This window comes from Canis lupus, chromosome 4 (genome assembly GCF_011100685.1).
Source record: "Canis lupus familiaris isolate Mischka breed German Shepherd chromosome 4, alternate assembly UU_Cfam_GSD_1.0, whole genome shotgun sequence".
NCBI lineage: Eukaryota > Metazoa > Chordata > Mammalia > Carnivora > Canidae > Canis > Canis lupus.
In genome coordinates this window covers 53,600,896-53,620,514 of record NC_049225.1, presented here as the reverse complement: position 1 = coordinate 53,620,514, position 19,619 = coordinate 53,600,896, and the positions used below count along the sequence as shown (strand labels likewise).

Sequence of the window (19,619 nt, the reverse complement as noted above, 5' to 3'; positions counted from 1 at the left end):
TGGGGTCCTATTGTGGACTGGAAGGCACTAATAGGCGTGAGCTATTATCACACAGGGCTCTGGAGTCAGAAAGCCTACCCAATCCTAACCGTGGCTGTGCACCTGCCCACCCAGCCCGACAGACCTTGAGCACGTCTCTCCCCACTCAGAAGTGCATGTTACTTAGCAAGAAGATGAGGAGGCGAACACAGGATCTCGTCTGTCTCCTAAACATGAGAGTGTAGCCCTTTCCACCTGGGTTCTCTGATAGCAGAGAATCCCAGGATCATTCATGCCTTTCATGATCCAAGACCTAACTAAACTAGACCAGCCTATGTCCAGGTACAAAGACAAACACCCCACCTTGACTGGTCACGGGAAAACCCAGGGCTTTTCTGTGGCTTCAGGTCTTCCACTATGGCCTGACAGGCAGGCTGCCAGTCATTTGTGGGAACTCTTCTGAGGAGTCCTCATGGGATGGATCCCATCCAGGCTGAGCAGTGGGAGATTAAAACAAACAAAAATAACTGCCAAACCAGACATTTCAAATGACAATTTATTTTAATTAAATACAAACAAGGAAAAAAGGCACCATGGCCCATTCAAGTATTTTGCATAGATGTACAAATATTGTAAACAATTAATAGGTGGACAAGAGAGAAGAGGATCTGTTTTCCGTGAACAATCTCCAAAGAAAAAGAAAATTCACATTGCCCTAGATCCCAGACACGTACGTACACACAGTGGATGGTGTGAGAGGATGCACAGAAGGGTGACTTTGGGGACACTGGCTTGGATTCTGCAGAACCCCTCTTAGCAAGCTTCCCTAAGGATGGGGCACCTTTCCAGTTGGCATTCCCTTGGGTGTTCAGCAGAGCTGTTATACACATATTCAACACAATCATAACTTTAGAACTGGTCCCCAATTTAAAATATGCGAGTCTTCCATAACCTTGGCCAAATAAGAACAAATTTGGACATAGGTAAGGGAAGGTTTTATTCAAAAGGACTATTGCAAGAGATAGCAAGGGGCTACTGCAGTATGCAGCAGGGGCTCCCACAATCCCGTAAGATCTGCAAGCATCTCAGAGCTGGGGCAGAAAAGGGTCTTTAAAGGGAGAAGTAAGCAAGGCTAAAAGGACCTCATGGCAGGCAGGTAGTCACAACCTGGAGCCAGGTACTGGGGATAAAATTCTGAGACAGGGGGATGGAGGTGCTAGCTCCTTTGTCCATCTGAACAAAGTGCTGGTTCCCTCCACCCAGCTCTAGCCAGGCTCATCTCCTCCCCACCCAATTCTGAACTTGGCCCCCCACTCAGCCTGAGTCTGCACAGGACCCCACTGCAGCAGCCCCTTTCCAGGGAGGCTGAGCTCAAGGACACCCCAGGTGCGGTTCTCTCTGGCTAGGTTTGCTCCAACTGTTAAAGGAAAGGCCTCTCCTTTCTGAGCTTTGAGATGCTCGCAGATCTTGTGGGAGCTCACCTGAGCCTTCTGCCTAGAGCCCCTGCCCTAACTACAAATTCCCTTTCCGCCACCTTGCAGTAATCCTTTCTAATAAAGTCCCTCTTAAGGCCGTATTTGCTTTTATTTGTCACCTCAAGCAGCACTTGGGCACAGGAGAGAAAAGGGGAGTGCTTGGTGGTCGCTCCTGCTCCCGGGCAGCCTCTCCGGCCTGCCGATATGGCGACTCCTGGTCCCTGAGCGCAGCCAGAAGTGAGACCATAAATAGAACCGGCTGCCAAAAGTCTCCATCAGATTTTAAAAATTCAACCTTCTTCCAGTTCACAGTACAATTTTATGGGATGGAGGGGCTATTAAAATAACATAAAATAAAAACAAAAAAACAAGGAAATATAACCCAGGGCTTTTTCTGGCATGGGTGTGGGGAGGGTGGATTTCAAGTTCAAAAGGCTCCTGCAGCCAGAAGGGCTGCGGCATTTTCACTTCTGAGCCTTCCACCTCCTGATGTATGGGACATACCACAGGAACGTCTGTGAGGCATGCATGTGGGCATAAGAGTGATTTGTTTTTTCCTAGAGTGTTTTCACCTTTACTTTTCTGGAACCCGACCTTAAGGCCTGGGGCGTTTGGAGTAGCACAATTATATGGAAGGCTGTCCCCTGACCTAATCAGGTAGCAAGGAAGGTGGAAACTGGTTATGGGGATCAACCAGGGCCCATGTCTGGCAGACAGAGGCAGGATTATCAGACTACCTGAGGGAAAAGAGCCTCATTTTCCTGAGATCTTTCTAAATCCACCCCATGTGTGTCCCTGGAGGCATATCCTAAATCTCCTACTAGTCTAAAACCCGAGAACATCTATTGAGCACCCGTTGTGTGCAGAGAACTGTAAGGGGGCCCTGGGTTGGTGGTTGGGAGTGAGAGCTCAAGCTTCTTCCTTGAGGTTTTCAAGAGTGAACAACAGCTCACTATAGGAGGTGGAGACAGCACAGCACCCTTCTGGGGGTGAGAGACCATCACCAGAGAACATCTCCAGTGACAAGTTGTCCAATTGAGCAGAGCACCACATAGCCTTTCTTCCCTGCTCCATAGCCTTCATATGAAACCAAAAAACTCTATTACCAGGTGGTAATACCCACTGGAGTGGCATTTCCCCAGCTGCTCCAAGTTCTTTCTGTAAAGGTCAGATGAGGGCAGTGACCAGAAGAAAGAACACAAGGAAGTGGATGATAAAGAGCCTGGTGGCCCCAGCTCAGACTGTTCCCTCAAGACTATTGACTGCTGCTTCTCTACAGATCTCTAGAGACAGGTCAGCTCCCTGCTCAGAAGGCAACGATCGTGCCTCAAATCAGTGACCAGACCTAGGAACAGGCTGGGGTTCTGCCCTCTTTGCTGCCACCCCTGAGGACCTTACTTAGATTTCCATCAGGGAGTAGGGGGTAAGACCGTCACTCTACGGAGGTCACAAAACACAATGGCAAATAAAGCTTCGACCCCCAGCCATGGCCAGTGGATGCTCTTGAGAACCACATGGGATACCCAGTGGCCAATCCTTGAAGCAGGATCCTCACATGTACGTCACAAGCACCAGGACTCCAGGAGGCTGGGACCGCTGAAGACCTACTCATTGCAGCACCACACATTAGGTAGGTCTGAGCGGGGAAGAAGAAATTTCTGAAGGAGAAACCAGAAGTGCCGAGCACACTTGGAAAGAGAAGAAAACAATAGGCAACCGAGAATGATTCCATTGAGAGCCGCAACCTTTGGCATTGGCTCAGAGGAGGCCCAAGCCTGGTGCTCCCTCTGCTGTCTATACTGCCCACAAATAGTACCTGTCAGAGTCAGGGGGACCCGTGTGAATCAGGGGAGGTGGGGGCTTGGGGGGAGGGAAGGGGAGGGGACTTCTTTTGTTCACATGTGGCCACAGAGCCAGGAGTGGTAAAGTCAACTGAGCCCCGGGCAGGGCCACCGTGGAGGCTGGTTTGACCCCTCTCAATCACAGAGCTAAAAAGGATGAGTAAGTGTCCACCCTCTGTCTAGCTTGGGACCTTCGAGGAAGACAGAGGCAATGGCAAGCTCTCATGCATACCCTCCACCAGAGGACATGAATGGATGCTTCTCCAAGCTAAGTCCTGGGCTGAAGGGCTGAGTAGGACCTTTCCCAGTTGGGTTTACCAGCTTTGACAGCCCAGACCATCCCCACTGACACCTGGGAGGTGACAGGCCAGCCGAAGGGAGGTTGGAGGAGAAGCTGCCATTCATTCTCTTCCGTGCTCTCCCCTCCCTTCCCCGGGGCAGTATATTGCACAAAACACTATGATGCCATTGGGTAGTAGTCTCTCTGGGCCTCCAGGGAAGCCAAGGAGGCACTGAGTCAAGATGGAGATTTTCAGAGATGTGGTCGTTCTGGGAGGAGGGAAAGCAGGGAGGAAGGACTTGGAGGTGGCCAAACATGCTTGTTCTGGATTCCATGGCCACGGATCCTCTGGGGGTTTCAGAGTCCTCAAGGAAGGGCAGAAGCTCCTTTAGAGGGGTCTATATCTTCGAGCCAATCATCCCCCCAGCCCTCTGTGGTCTGTATTCAGGAAACTGTGGGAAGAAAGAGAAACACTAAGCTTTTGTCTTTGATTTTTGTTCTAGAAATTCACCCCTGCAAAAAGAAGCACGAATCTGTTTTCTCAACCACATTCTTGCCTCCTGGAGCCCTCTGGCCCTAGTTTATACCCTGATGGCTTCCATGGACTCACCTTTGGGACAGGTGCTGCCAGAGGCCGGGGCTGCAGAGGAGTGGTGGCGGTGGGCTGCAGGATGGAGGTGCCACCTGGCCTGGGGAGGCTCTTGCGGCCTGGCACCGGGTTAGCGGGGAGTGCTTTCTGCGGTGGCCGTGGCCTGGAGAAATCCTGGGGAGAAAGCCACAAACCTCACTCAAAGGCCAGAGGGGCCTATTTGAAAGAAAATGCTCCCAACATATTACGATCAAAATCAGATGACCAAAGGGAAATACTGTAGGGTCCTATTTAAAAACAAATTGTGTGTATACATGTTTACATGTTCAGGAAAAAGCTTTTTTGGAGAGCAAGTTGGCATTATCTGTTAAAATTAGAAATGGGTCATTCTCCAATCTGATAATTCTACCTCCTACTATTTGCATACGTGCACAAAAATAAAATTGCAAGGATGTTCCTTGCAACACTGTTTGTGACAGCCAAAGGAATTACCAACAACCAAAATTTCCATCAATAGACAAGTTAGTACAGTTAATATAGTGACAATTGAGGTGGAATTTTAAAAGAATAAAGTGGGGTATACAGGCTCAGGTGGAATGATGATTGAGAATCATTGAGAGCTGACGTACAAGTTGTGGAGGATGGTTTATGTACAGTAAGTCAACATGTGTGCCCTCCTATTCCCACCCCCACCCCCCACTCCATAAATGTAAACGCACAGAAGAAAGTCAGAAAGGATACGGACCAAATAGATAACAGAGGTTAGGGATGGGGTGTGAGTGGGGAGGGGGTCATCCAGGGGAACATTCAACTTTTTTAAAAAATATTTATTTATTTGGGAAAAGAGAGTGTGCGTGCACATGTGCACACGCACACACACACACAGGGGGAGAGGGAGAGCTTCCCACTGAGCAGGAAGCCTGACATGGGGCTCGATCCCAGGACTCATGAGACCATGAGTTGAGCTAAAGGCAGACACTTAACTAACTGAGCCACCCAGGAGCCCCATATTCAACTTGAGCCCTGCATTCAACTTTTTTAACAAGAGCATATATGTGTATTATTTGAGTAAATAAAAAAAATTTTTTTTAAAGAAGAAACCACATTTTCTGTATTCGTTTTCTGTGGGTGGTGCCATTAACGGGATTCTTCTCTTTGTGCTTTTATTTTATTTTTAAAGATTTTATTTATTTATTCATGAGAGAGTGAGAGAGGCAGAGACACAGGCAGAGGGAGAAGCAGGCTCCACGCAGAGAGCCCGACGTGGGACTCCATCTGGGTCTCCAGGATCATGCCCTGGGCTGCAGGCGGCGCTAAACCGCTGCGCCACCGGGGTGCCCTCTTTGTGCTTTTATATTTGTTTTGTCACCTTCTCAATAAGGTCTTTCCTGACCACCTTACTTAAAATTACAACACCCCCCACCCTGGCATTCAGCACTTTCAGACCCTTTAATCCCAATCTACTTTTTTTTTGGAAGGGGGCAGGTATATATCACTTTCCTTCTTCCAAAATACTGTACAACTTACTTATTTCTTCTTTTCTACCTCTCCACCCCCCACAAGACCAGAAGCAGGGGCAGAGGTCCTTGTCTGTTTGGTTCACTGACACAGCTCAAGCTTTCAGAACAGTGCCTAGTATACAGTAAACACTCAACATATATTAGCTGAATAAATAAATTTCTGAGGGTGGCCCTGGGTGGGTTAAATGTCTGCCTTTGACTCAGGTCATGATCCTGGGGTCCTGGGATCCAGCCCCAAGTCGGGCTCCCTGCTCAGTGAGGAATCTGCTTCTCCCTCTCTTTCTGCTGTTCCCTCCACCTCATGTTCTCTCTCTTCTCTCAAATGAATAAATAAAAAGTCTTTTACAAATAAATTTCTGAGCTACTCAAAATTCTTCAAATATGTATTTCTCTTGTGACCAAAATAACTTTATTTTTTTTACAGGGCAAAGAATGGCCCATGCCACCCCTCACAGATCCCTAAGATGGTGAGGTGTGAGGCAGAAGCCAATTCCGGGCCCTGGGAATTCCAGTGCCTGCAGCCCTTGATTGTCCCTCTTCCTGAGGTCACTAGCAGGCCTAACAATGGCCAAAAGGCAAGCATACAGAGAGGGCAGGAGCAAATTAGAGAAGTGGGATTTCTGGAAAGAAGCTTCTCAGCCGTCAGAAAACTGAGAGCAGAAACTATTGGTCAAAGAACAGAAGAATAACAGATTCTTGTGACCAGAAAGCCATGCTCTCCAACTCTATCCCTTCCCCAAAGGACAACGCAATCCCATAACCTTCTAGCCCAGACAGCTGCCAAATGGCAGTGGCTGCTGGAGGCCAGGACAGAGACTTTCTGGGGGAAGCAACAGCTGGGAGCAGATGTCAGGTTGCTGTGGAGAAATGCTATGTCCTCTAGCTCCTTGCTGTGCAAAATGAGCAATCGGGGGGTGGGGGGTGAGAGTGGGCATCTGGGCAGGAGCCTTATGGGCACGGCACAGCAATACCAGGCCTTCTGGAGCAGCTTCCTGTCACAGGCAATATTGCAGGGCCCCAGCTGGGCTCTACTGGGGGCCTCAGCCAGCCCTGTTTCCCAGAGGCAGAAACAGTCCCTGTGCCGCTCTGGCCCACTGCTCCCTTCCTCACTCGGGGGGTGGCACCTCCATCAGTCAAGCTGCACAGACCAGACTCTGGGGGCATCGGTAACTGTTCCCCATCTATTTTTTTCTCCTACACATCTCTCATCAGCTTCAATCCAGCACTCCTGCCACCCCCTGCTCCAGACTACCATCATCTCTCCTCTGGGTGGCACTTAAACCTTCTGACTGGTATGTCAGCCCCTCTGATCAGTGAGTCACACTGCTGCTAGAGTGAACCTTACACTGTTTTTTTAAACAGTTTTTTTAAAAGTTGAAGTGTAATATACATATAAAACTGTGAATCACAAATATACAACTAGATGAATAATCACAGAGTGAACACACCTACGTAATCCCTACCTAGAGCATGAGAGATTAACAGCCCCAGAAGCATCTGTGGGTCCCTCCCACTCCTGCCTAAAGTGAGCCCAAAGAGCAATCCTCGTAAATAGAAAAGTGGATCATGTCACCATGCCCCACCAGTGTGCCCTTCCCAAGGAATGCAGGCCCTCCTGATTCTCCAGCCTCATCTCATAACTCCTTGGGCCCCAGGGAGCTCCCTACCAGCATGTCCTTGGACCAGGAAAACTCTCTCCTCTCCCACCCCTTACAGCCTGCTAACTCCTACTCATCCCTTAGCTCTCAGCTTAAATGTCAGGGAAGCCTTCCTAGATTTCCCAGAGTAGGTCAAGTCCCCCTATAACTCTCTGAGAACCCCGAACCTCTCCTTCATAGCACTGATCACCACTGTAACTACACATAACAGAGTCTCTTGCCCAGCAGGATGTGAGCCCTGTCATGCAAAGCTGGCATGTGCTTTGCTCACCACTGCCCAGTAGGGAATAGAAGCTCCTACATATCTGTAGAGAACAGAAGGGGTTACAAAGCTTCACCACCTCCCCAGGGTGGTCCAGTCACCGAGCTAGCAAGTGCTGGAGCTGAGATCTGGACTATGAATGCCCCCCAAGACAGGGTTGTGTCTCCTTCAGTTCGGGGGACCCCAGGGCCTACACCAGGAGCTGGCTCACAGGGTGGTAGAGGGTTTGGAGTCAGACCTAGGTTGAGATCCTAGCTCTTCCACCCACAGATTCCAATGTAGCAGCCCTAAGCCCCAGGACCTCGGAATGTGACTATATTTGGAGACGGGGAATTAAATGAGGTAATTAAGTTAAAATGAAGCCATGAGGGTTGGTCCTTATTCAGTCTGACGGGCATCATGAGAAGAACGAATCTGGACACAGAGACACTGGGGCACAAAGGAAGCACTGTCAGAAGACATGGGAGAAAAGTGGCCACATCTGCAAGCCAGAAGAGACCAACCCTACTGACACCCTGGTCTTGGATTTTAGCCTCCAGGACTGTGGGAAAGTACTGTGTTTAAGCCCCCGGTCAGGGGGTCAGATGGACTCAGGGCCTCCCGGGCTGGCTAATACACCCTCTGCCCCCTCTCCTCATTTCTGCCCTCTTGTTCTTTTCCCTGGTCCCCCATCCAGTCTCACTGCTAGTCCTCCCTGCCCCCTTCCTGCATGGCCATTCTCCATCCCACCCTTGCCTCAGATGAGAAAAATGGGAGTGGCAACTCCACCTCACTGGAGAACCAAACCTAAGTCTCTCAGCCCTGCCACACCAGGACATTGCCCCATGTCCCAGGGACCCTCCCCAAGCTGGTGCCAACCCCATGGGGTCAGCTGGGGCCCCAGCAGAGCCCTTCTCCATGCCCAAGAAAAGCAGTTCCAGGAGGAAAATAAGCACGTCCTTTGCCCCACTTCAGAGGACCCTTCACACCCAGAACACACAGGACGGCTCTGGAAGGTACTATGTCTAGCCACTGCCCGGGAAATATGTCTGTCTATGCTGCAGGAAACTCCGCAAGAAGATACAGTGGGAGCCATCAGAGCATAGACAGGCCAGATGAACAGGCTGCTGGCGGGGCAGCTCACACCTCCCGGGGGCCCCTGCCCCTTGACCTGCCCTCGAGTTAGTTTCCCCCAGGAAGACTTCCTGATCAGTGGAAGGAACAATTTGGTGGGATAAGTTCTATGATGAGAGAAGTACAGGGGCACCGAGGCAGGTGTGGCAGTCAGGGAGGGCTTCTGGGGGAAGTGGCATCTAGGAAGCGATCTGAGGATGAATAGGAGCTGGCCCTGCAAAAGGAGGGAAGAATGTACCAAGCAGAAGACAAAGCATTTGCAGAGACCTCGAGGAGAGAAAAAGAGCACAGGAACTGAAAGAAGTTCACTGGGGGCAGGAGGGAGGTAAGTGGGCTGTCATATAATAGGTCAACCAAGAAGGAAAGCCTCTGTAGTTTGGGGGCTCCCTGGGGAGTAAATTTCTCCATGCTCACCATCTCCCCTTCTGCGCGTTCCCTGCATTTAGCAGAATGCAGGGAATGTGGTCCGCTCTGGACTCAGAACTCCATCTGCACAGTCATTCTCCATTGCCGGCGCCCTTAAAAACACTGCCCCTGGTCCAGGGCTGCCGAGAATCCACTTACCTGGGAGAGGATGCAGTTTGGTGCAGGGGGCACTGGCCGGCTGGGAGGCGGCCTCCTGGATGACTCCCTCCTCTCTACTTGGGGCCCTGCCCCTGGGGAGTTCCTAGCAGCTCTGCTGAGGTGCGCTGGCAGTGGTGCAGGTGGCGACCCGCCGTGCAGATAGTCTGGAGGGGGCCGAGGAGGAGGCTGGGAGGGCTTCCGCGGGGTTTCGGGGGTGTTGGTCACCTATACGCATAAGACAAGAAATGCCTGAGAAACAGGGATCCTCAATATACTGAAAAACTCAGAGGTGTCCTTGTGTGTGTCACTGAGATGACAGAGGCCAAATCCCCAGGTTCCCAGAGGTCAAGTGCAATCTTTAAGTCAGAACCAATAGAATCTCTCTCGAGCCAAGAAAGTGGCTTTTATTACCAATCCCAGAGGCCCACAGAAGCTCCTAGGAAAATCCAGCAGGGTTCTGAGGGATAACAGAAAAGCAACAAAGTTCAATAGTGTGAAGCCCTTACCTTTCGCTTGCCCTGGGGCGTCTGCAACTTAAACGTTGGGTTGGCGTGGCCAGTTCCACTGTTCTGAGACACCCTGAAGGGACAGCTAGTAACAAGGATGGGGGAGAAGGCAGAGGGGGAAAGTTCAGAAGGGGTCTGGGTCTGAGTTCCCTCTGGCCCAGCATGACCAGCAAGCAGCTAAATCTCTGCCAAGTCTGCAGACACAAGGGTGTCACCAGCTAGCCACTGATTCCCTTCAGGCATAGACCCAGAAAGACGTGGGATTTAAAGTCCACCCCAGAACAAATGTAATTTAATAGGGGACTCGGAAACTACTCATCCCCAGGATCCAAAGGAACGAATCACTGGGGGGAAGATGGCAGCATGGCCCGCTCATTTGCCTTCTCTGCATTAGACTCACTGCCACCAGGTTTTGTTTTGTTTTGGTTTTGTTGTTATCAAGTTCTGCTTACGGAAAGCTTAATGACCCACAAGTGGACCCCAGTCCTTCATGGCACCCCATCATACCCCCATCATACCTGAACTGTTGCCTCAGTTTGGAAGGGAGCGCCAAGGGCTTGAGTTGGCCCAGTTTGTTGTTCTGTTTACAGCAGCAGTATATCAGCATAAGGACTGCCAGCACAAATACGGCCGTGAACACTCCAGCTATCATAGGACCAACACCTTCCAGAAACAGAACCCAAGTGAGAAATTTAGAAGCTGTTTGGGCCACAGTAGTGTTGTTCAAACACTGTATTCCTGATTCTTCTTCAGATATTTGATTGCATTTAATATGTATTATTTATTTTAAGTTAAGAAGTATAATGAAACGCACACATGTACCACTGGGAATCCACTAATACTAGCTTAAACAAGTCATGTCAACTTGCTTTGTTCAGACCTTGTAATGAAGCTTCTCTAGCCACTTCTGCTGAATTGAAGAGTCCTTTTTGAGGCAAGGAGCTCAAGTTTTATTATTACTTACCACTAGTTTTTAGCCTGAATATGGTTTTTCTGGACACAAAGCTACCAACCCAAAATGCTGAAAGACTAAGACTGTTCTAAGACTAGAAGTCTCACCAGTAACCCACAACTTCATATTTGGTTTCAGCAAAGCCACCTCAGCATTCTCATAGATTATACTTTTAAGCATACAAAATAGATATACACCAGGGACACACTACTTTATCTGTTTTCTCTATTGGGATTTCTTCTCCAAAAGATTTCATTCAAGTACAAGTACTTTGCTATTGAAAGGAAAGAAAGAAAGAAAGAAAGAAAGAAAGAAAGAAAGAAAGAAAGAAAGAAAGAAGAAAAGACAAAGAAAAGAAAAGAAAAAAAGAAAAGAAAATAAAAGAAAAGAAAAGAAAAAAAAGAAAGAAAAAACTGATCAAGAAAGCAAGAAACAATAAATACATCACTACCCATCAAGACAAATAAGAAAAAAAAAAAACCAATACAAAGAAACAAAGAAAAGAAAAAACGCATTGAGGGAGGAAAAGAAAGAGTTTGGGAACCAAACGGCTAGAATATCTGTGATTTACACTAAAAACTAAATTTTTTCACAGGTCTATTTCTCCATTTTAAGCTTTGTTCATCCAGGGATTCTGAACTATTATAATGTGCCCCAGGCTCATGATTCTTTTTGTGTGGCTGAGAAGGACCCATCACCAGCCCACTGTCCAAAACTGGATGAAATTATTCAATAACCTGTGTTCTCTCTTCATCTCTCTCACCCAAGCAGTGTCAGACCCTCTCAGTAGACATGGTAAGAGAAAAAACACTGAGAAGCGCCACCCGCCCCCAGCCTGTCAGCCTCACCCCTCTCCCACTTGGTTCCTCCTTTTTGTTCCCTCATCTACAAAATCAGGATAATGGGGCTGACCCGTTCCCTCTCTACAACATGCCACCCGCCCCCCCTCACAAAAGTGGGCAGAGGCCACGAGCAAGCCTAGCACTCACTGTCGGAGGGCATGGGTCCACTGTCGATGCTGCCCCCCTGGCCGGGCGTGTTGCAGAAGGGCGGGGCCCAGCCCTGGAAGCAGTGGCAGTTCTGGTTGTTGTTGCAGACCTGGAGGGAGGGAGGGGCACGGATGTCAGCACCCCAGAGCACTCCGGCCTCCCACGGGCCTGCCCTCACAGGCATCGGTGCAGAGGAGCCCCAGGACCCCGGGCACACGCACCCCATGGCCATTGCACTTCTTCCCACAGCCTTCTGTTTCGAAGAACGAGGTGTTCCTGCACTGCCCCTCGAAGCAAATCTGCAGTGGGGAGGAAAGCAAAGTGTCAGTCCAACAGCAGGGACACTGGTTGGCAATCAGGAAGCTGGAGTTTTCACACTTGGAATAGAGAAGACTCAAAAATGTGACTCACTTCCAGTTATTTATGGCCAAAAGGCCAGGACAGGATGATAGTTAGCTACATTCAGGTATTATTTTTGTGATCATAGAGAAAATAACAAATATATTATTAAAACATTACATTTAACATAATAAATATGTTATTACATTCTACATTACTGTGTTGGCTATATGTTAGTTAGTTATATATTCATATATAATAATTTAAGTATTAACCTTAAAAATAATGACGGTGATAGCAGTCGACTCTGTGCCATGTCTTATACTAAGGCTGCACATTTTTTTTTTTTTTATAATTTTGTTCTCAGTTAACTCTGATTTAGGCGCCCTTATTTCCCCCATGCTTTTGGACTAGAGTCTAGGCCATTTCTTAAATCATATAATAATTCACAATGAAGACAGAAGTGATAATAGCTAGCCCCTCTAAGCAGTTTCCAGGGATTATCTCATTTAATCCTTACGACAATTCTAGGGGGTGGGTCATGCTATTACTAACATGCTTTACAAAGGAAGCCACTGAGGCTTGGAGAAGCCAGGAAGGTGGGATTTGAGCCTGGGCATCTTCCCTCCAGAGTTCACATTTCTTATTCTCTCTCCTCTCCCCTGAGTGGGGCAGGGACTCACGTGGTTGTAGCCACACTTGGTCCCGGTCATCACCAGGCCTGGGTCCAGCATGTCACCCTCTTCCTCGGGACCACGGTAGACATGGGTACCTCGGCATCGGATCTGCCTTCCATTCAAGATGATGGTGGTGTCAATGGGCACTGCGTTGGATTCCAGGGGCCGGGCCTCAGAACTCTGACACTGGATCTTCCCACACTTGGCATCTCTGAGCCCGAAAGAGAGGGAGGGAAGGGAGTGGAATCAGAGGCAAGGGAAGAGCCAGGGCTCAGAAGAGCTTTAGTCTTTCTTGACTAGGAGTGCAGGCTTGGATAGGGGAGCTCTAGGGACCCAGCACGAGAGATCTCATGTGAACTTAGACTAAGGATAGGAAATAAGATCCTTGTCCCCAGGTAGTACTAGGCCAGAGAACAGGCCTTGAGAAGTCCTCTTTACTGCAAGGACAACTGCCTGACCTGAGAAACCTGCCCCCTTATGCTCCATCCAACCCCATGCACCCAGATGCTGCAGCCAGAAGCCTGGTGTCATCCCCAACTCACCCATTCTCCCTCACTCCTGGGTTCCAGTGATTTTGGAGTCCTGTCCATCCTCCCTCATGTATATTAACCCTGAATCACATCGCCATCCTATTTTACCTGGACACCAGAGAACTGATCTCCCTGCTTCCAGTCTTGCCCCCACTGGAGTCTAATTTCCAAACTCCTCTCAAGCCAAAGTCCAAACTGTCCTAGTCATGCATTCAAGGCTTTTCATGATCTGGTGCTTGCTCAACTGTCCAGGCTCATTTCTCAGCCATTGCCTCCCCAATGCACCCCCACATTATGCATTAACTATACAAACTGCTACCAGCTCCTCCTACCACCAGTTTCTCTCTACTCATCTCCTGTGTACCCGCACCATTGCCCATTCTGTTCAACTAGGTAATTTCTCCAGATCTCAACTTAGGTGTAACTTACCTTGGGACCTACTAAGGAAAGGCTGACCTATTAAGTAAGACCTTGATCTAGTAAGACCAAGTTGGGTGGCTTCTCCACAGCTTTGTTATATGTATTGTAATGAAAAGTTCCATGTATTCAGCATAGTATTTGGCACATAGCAAACTCTCAACAGATAGTAGATGGGTGGATGGGTGGATGAATAGATGGATGGCTGCGGGAATGGTTGGTTGAAATGAATGAATAAATGAGTGACAGGTTACTCAGATGAGGGTACAATTAGCATCCCACAAAAATGACCCGAGAGAGCTGATTCCCTACCCGACTGTAAGGTCCCAAGAGAAGTCTGACCAGCTTTCTAGGAAGCATTGCCATCCACGCTCTCCTTTTGACTTCTTTAGACTGTACATTGTCCCACAATGGGCCTGAAATTCATGACTGACTCTGACAATTTATTTAAAGGCCCATGCTGCTGAGCTGGGCAGAAGTGAGGACAGAGGAGAAATTGCTCGGTCAACCTTAATCTTACAGGGTTGGCCCTGTGGTCATTACCTCATGTTGCATTTCTTGTGTTCCCCATTCATGTCTTTCCCACAGTTTCCAAAGGTATCCCCGGCCACATTCACCTTCTCAAAGCAGAGATCAGGAGCAGGCCGGGCTCCTGGGTGAGCAAGAAACATTTGTCAGCACATTAGCCAACTTTTGTAGAACTCAGAAGCCCCCCAAAGTGCAAAGCTAGCCCTTGGTAAAAAATTAAGAATTTTTTGGGGGAAGGAATGTTCAGCTTTTTCTTTCTGTACTGTTTTTGGGTACCCCCAACTTCTCATCAAACCCTGCTCATAGAAAAAGGGTATATACCAGTTCTTTATACCTTACTGAAGTATTATGTCTGTGAGAGGTTTGTGTGTTTACCTTCTCTGTAAGGAAAAAGCTCTGTCTTATTTCAGATTGTAAAATAGGTAATACATGCACAAAATTTTAAAGAAATGAAATATGTCTTTATTTTTCTAAGTAGCCATTCCAGTTCCTACTTCTCCACAACCTGAAGAAGCAGTCACAATTAGCAATGTATCTTCTAAAGGTAATTGTATCTCTCTATCTTCTAGATACAATTCTTGTATCTCTTCTAGAGATAATCTAATAAAGAATGGCAGTAATTCTATTCACTGTTCTGCATCTTGCACTTTGGGCTTATTGTAGGAGGTGTTTTTATTCAGTACACACAGAGTTGCATCCTTCTTTTATTCAGCTGCAGAGTATTCCACTACATGGGTGTACCAGGATTAATTTAATCCGTCCTACTGAAGGATATATGGGTTGCTATTGCTATCACTAACACTGCTGCAGTGGAAATCTTTATAAATCTACCTTCACATACGTGCACAAATACCAGGATAGGATACACTCCTAAGTAGTGGAATAGAGGGGTCCAAAGAGAAATTCATATAGTTTTTGATATCTTCAAATTGCTTTCCAGAAAGGCTGTACTCTGTGTTTCCCCACATTCTCCACGCTACATTATCACCACTCTTACCATCATAGTTATGGTATTATTATATTAACTTTTCGGTCTTTGCCAGTCTGACATATGAGAAATCCTATCTCATAATAGTTATCACTTGCTTCCACTTAATATGAATGAGGTTAAATATTTTCTTACAGCCTAGGGCCATCTGAATTTCATTTTCTGTTCCTATGCTCTGCCCATCTTTCTGCTGGATGATTATTCTCTATTCACCCACTCTGGGAATTTAAAACATCAAGGACCTTGGGAAGGACACTGTTCACTGTCTCTCTCTCTCTCTGAAAGTCTACTCTGAGTCAAGGGGAGGGAGACAGGGAGTATCTAGAGAGGCCATGTTGAAGTCAAGGATCTAAGCTACGTCGGGGGCCTGACGGAGTGGAGGGCTGGCTTGGAAGTAGTGGGGTGGGAGGAGGGCCATTCTGTAGGAGGTGCCTTACCAGGACCCCAGAGCTGCTGGCACTGTTCCTGGTAGGTGAGGCACATGCCATTGTAGCAGTAGGCCTGGCCACCCTCACAGGGGGTGCCGTCCATCTGGTAGAAGTTGGTGGGGCAATGGGGAGACTTGCCCGTGCAGAATTCTGGGAGGTCACACTGCCGTGCCTGCTCACGGCACAGGGTCCCAGGGGCCAGCAGCTGAATGAACCAGACGGGAAAAACAGTCAATGTCTCAAATGCCCTCAATTCTTCCAGCAAAGAACTTGTGAGCATCACTCTCGTGAGAGTTTTCCCATTTCCATTGTTCCAGAGACCGTCTTTGGCATGACCTCATTAACTTAAACCATCATCAGCCTTCTAATATGAATAATGACTTAGAGGTTTTCAAGGTGTTTTTTCACAAATGTTAACTCATTTCCTCTTCTCAGCAGTTTGAAGAAGTAAGTAAGAATAATATTTATGCAACAATTTACGCAACAATTTACAGTTTACTAAGTGTTTTAGTAATCATGGCCACTTTTGTGAAGCCCCCACTTTAGTGCCTGGTACCAATATTACCTCATTCACTTTTCATGAGAGTCCTAGGTAATATAATTATCCCTGTTTTACAGATGATGAGACCTGAGGCAGAGGAGGTTAAGCAAGGTCCCAAAAGTCTGGTGGTCAGTAAGTGGTGGAAGAGCCAGGCCCCCTAATATATACACACAAATGTGTGTAAACTAGTATTCACACATCACCTCTGAATTTACAAAGCATTTCAGCAATAATATACTCCCGTTACTGAGCCAAGCACTGGACTAAGTTACACATATTGATCCCATGTGAGCTTCACAATATCCATGAGGCAGAAGCTGTTATTTGCCTCTTTCTGGAGATAAAATAACCAAATAACCTGATCAATAGCACAGCCATGGCAATGATAAAGACTAAGTTTGCCATTTGAATCTTCCAGTCTCACTGAGTGGTCAGTGTTACTGACCACCCCATTTTACAAATAAGGAACCTACACTAAGATGGTTACTATGCTGCCCCAAATTGCACTACCAGGGCTTGAAATGAAGGTCTCAGACTCCAAGCTTCATGTTTCTGCACACACTTCTCTCCAGAAAATCCTTTCTGAGACTTGAACTGAGTGGACACTGTCCATGCTTATTCTCAGGCCATGGTCCAAGCCTCAAAGGACTCCCTCCTCCAACCAACCAACACAACTCCATGAGGAGATGCCAAGTCAACCCTAGAGTCAAATCAAATGGTGAGTTTCCCCATAAGAAAAGCTACATCTGAGAACAGTGCCCTCCTCTTCCCTCCTCCCAGGTGACCCCACACCACCCGCAGGGCTTTCCTAGGAGAGAAGGCAGAGAACAGGCCATGCTGAGCAGCTTGCTAAAAGCATGGAGTAGGGGCGCTTGGGTGGCTCAGTGGTTGAGCATCTGCCTTTGGCTCAGGTCATGTTCCCAGGGTCCTGGGATTGAGTCCTGCATCAGGCTCCCTACAGGGAGCCTGCTTCTCCCTCTGCCTATGTATCTGTCTCTCTCTCTGCATCTCTCATGAATAAATAAAAAAATTTTTAGATAGATGATAGATAGAGCCTCTTGTTGCCGGTGGCCCTGTGTGGAGGAGGAAGACTCAGGACACATCTCTATCACGAAGGAGGATAGAGGTAGAGAGGACACACCTGGAGCCAGTGTGCCTGGGTTCAGATCCTAGCTTCTTAACCAGCAGTGGAGCCTGGGGCAGCTATTGAATCTCTCTGGGATGGCACGGAATAAATGGGATAATAACTTTCTCAAGGGATTGTTACAAGGACTGTATTCAAATAGAGCACTTCAACAGTTACCTAGCTCGTAAAGAGCACTCACTCAGCAAGTGCTAGGTGGAAGCACAGGTCCACAGTTCTCATCCAAAACTTTGGGGCCAATGGGCTCCAACTTTTCAGGTTTCAGAAAGCAGACGTCACACATGTATACATACACACAGGTGTGTATATACATTCATATGTTATATAGGTATATTTATTATATGACCCCCCCAGCAACACCTGGGATTATACTTTATTAACAAGCACATTAATTTTTCTACAACAAAATAGAAATATTCACTTTAAGTGTGTGTGTGTTTTAAAGACCATAATTATGTCAATTCAGGTAAAATTTGCTACCAGAAGAGTTAAGAAACTTTTTTCCCAGTTCTTAGAATTTTCTGAATTTCAGAATTATAGATAAGAGACTATAAAGATATAGTAAGATTAGTAGCAGTATTTTCCACATCAGGAGTGTAGGCTCCAGGGGTAGAAAAATGTGGTTCAGCCCCCTCTTGCTGTGTGACCTGGGATAAGCCACTTATCCCCTCTGAACTGCAGTTTACTCATCTTAAATTGAGGATATTAATATACATTTCATGGGACTTTTGTGAGGCTTGAATGAGACAATATATATAAAATTCCCTGCATAGTGCCTGCCATCTACTAAGTCCATTAATATTAACCAAAATTTTTATGATGATTATTATGATCTCCAAATAAAATCAAGCCTACTCTCTCTGGATACCTTTTTTTTTTTTTTTTTTTTTTTTTTTAAGTCTTCCATCTTCCAGTATGCACAGCCTTCTGGGATGATTTGAAGCCAGGAGGCATGGTATAGAAAATAGTAAACTTCATCCCAGGGGCCAGCCCAGATCCATGTTTCTGAAACTTTGATGCCATCCCTTCCCTGGGATGGAGGCTGAATCCTGACCATCAGCCCCCAGCAGAACACTGGGCTGTCAGGTCAGAACGCTGGAGCTCTGCGGGGCGGGGTAGGCAAAGGGCCTCTTACCTTACACTGGTGACAGCAGGCTCCATGGGCACATTCCGCCCCTTCTCTCAGGGTGCAGTTGGAGGCATTGCAGCACGGGTTATTACATTCCTGCAGAAGCAGAGGGAATGTCCATGAGCCTCTGGGGCAGCAGAGCAGGGAGACAGGAGTTGGGGTGGAGTGAAGCCCTTCATCCACATCCCACATTTCCCCAGCCCTGCCCCCCATGCCCTTGGGGCCCAGGCTCCCTAGAAAATTTTTACCAAAAATTTCATTTTATAGGTTTATAATGAAGGTAATGTATATTTATCACCAAAAATACATAAATGCACAATCGCCAGCAACATCACAACACAGACACAACTACATTTTGATTGTGAATATTTACCAGGCATTGTCCTCTTCACATATAGATACATATTTAGTTTACAAAATGATAGTATCCATACTGCTTTTTAATGTAATATAATATGTACATTTGCCCCTGCAGTCCTGTGTTCTTCCAAAACACGATTTTTAGCATAATATTATACTATATAGGAATTCTGGGATTTATTTTTCTCATTCCCAATAGAATGTCCAGAGACCCTGTCTTCTACTGCTGCCCTTCTTGCCCTCACAGCCCCAGGCCTCTTATCCCATAAGAAAAGGCCATCAAAAGCAAAAGCTATGCTGCAATAAGGTCTGAACACAATTTTTTGTTTTAAAGATTTTATTTATTTATTTGACAGAGAAGGAGAGCACACAAGCAGGCAGAGCAGCAGGCAGAGGGAAAGGGAGAAGCAGGCTCCCCGTCCAGCAGGGAGTCCGATGCAGGACTCGATCCCAGGGCCCTGAGATCATGGCCTGAGCCATGGCCTTCCTAAACCTTTACCACAGATCATACTAACTAGCTGAAGGTAGATGCTCAACTGACTGAGCCACCCAAGACAGTTGGGTGAGCCTCCCAACTGAACACAGTTCCTTAGACTGCCCTCCCCATCGGTTGCTCTTCCTCACTCTTCACTGGCTTGGACCTTTCTGAAACAGAAGGTCTTTAGGGGTTCCATGCTCTCCTCTCTTCCTTCTTGCCTTATGGGTCCTGATTTGCTGATGTACAGCATGAAATTTAAAAGATGATGAGGGGCACCTGGATGATCCAGTCAGTTAAACTTCTGCCTTCGGCTCAGGTCATGATCCCAGGGT

General features: G+C 47.4%; 1 protein-coding gene across 1 annotated transcript in view; it reads right to left on the bottom strand.

Moving 5' to 3' along the window:
- Positions 1–517: 517 nt before the first annotated feature.
- The window catches only part of ADAM19 (ADAM metallopeptidase domain 19), an 83,270-nt gene continuing 64,168 nt past the window's right edge, over positions 518–19,619 (bottom strand). The window contains exons 13-23 of the mRNA XM_038534916.1: positions 18,456–18,545; positions 15,645–15,840; positions 14,235–14,343; positions 12,751–12,955; positions 11,950–12,027; positions 11,729–11,837; positions 10,306–10,450; positions 9,788–9,872; positions 9,282–9,506; positions 4,186–4,338; positions 518–4,027 (exon numbers count right to left, since the gene is read on the bottom strand). Of these exons, the coding sequence (XP_038390844.1) occupies positions 3,974–4,027; positions 4,186–4,338; positions 9,282–9,506; positions 9,788–9,872; positions 10,306–10,450; positions 11,729–11,837; positions 11,950–12,027; positions 12,751–12,955; positions 14,235–14,343; positions 15,645–15,840; positions 18,456–18,545 (1,449 nt within the window). The 3' untranslated portion in view covers positions 518–3,973. The remainder of the gene's footprint in view (positions 4,028–4,185; positions 4,339–9,281; positions 9,507–9,787; positions 9,873–10,305; positions 10,451–11,728; positions 11,838–11,949; positions 12,028–12,750; positions 12,956–14,234; positions 14,344–15,644; positions 15,841–18,455; positions 18,546–19,619) is intronic.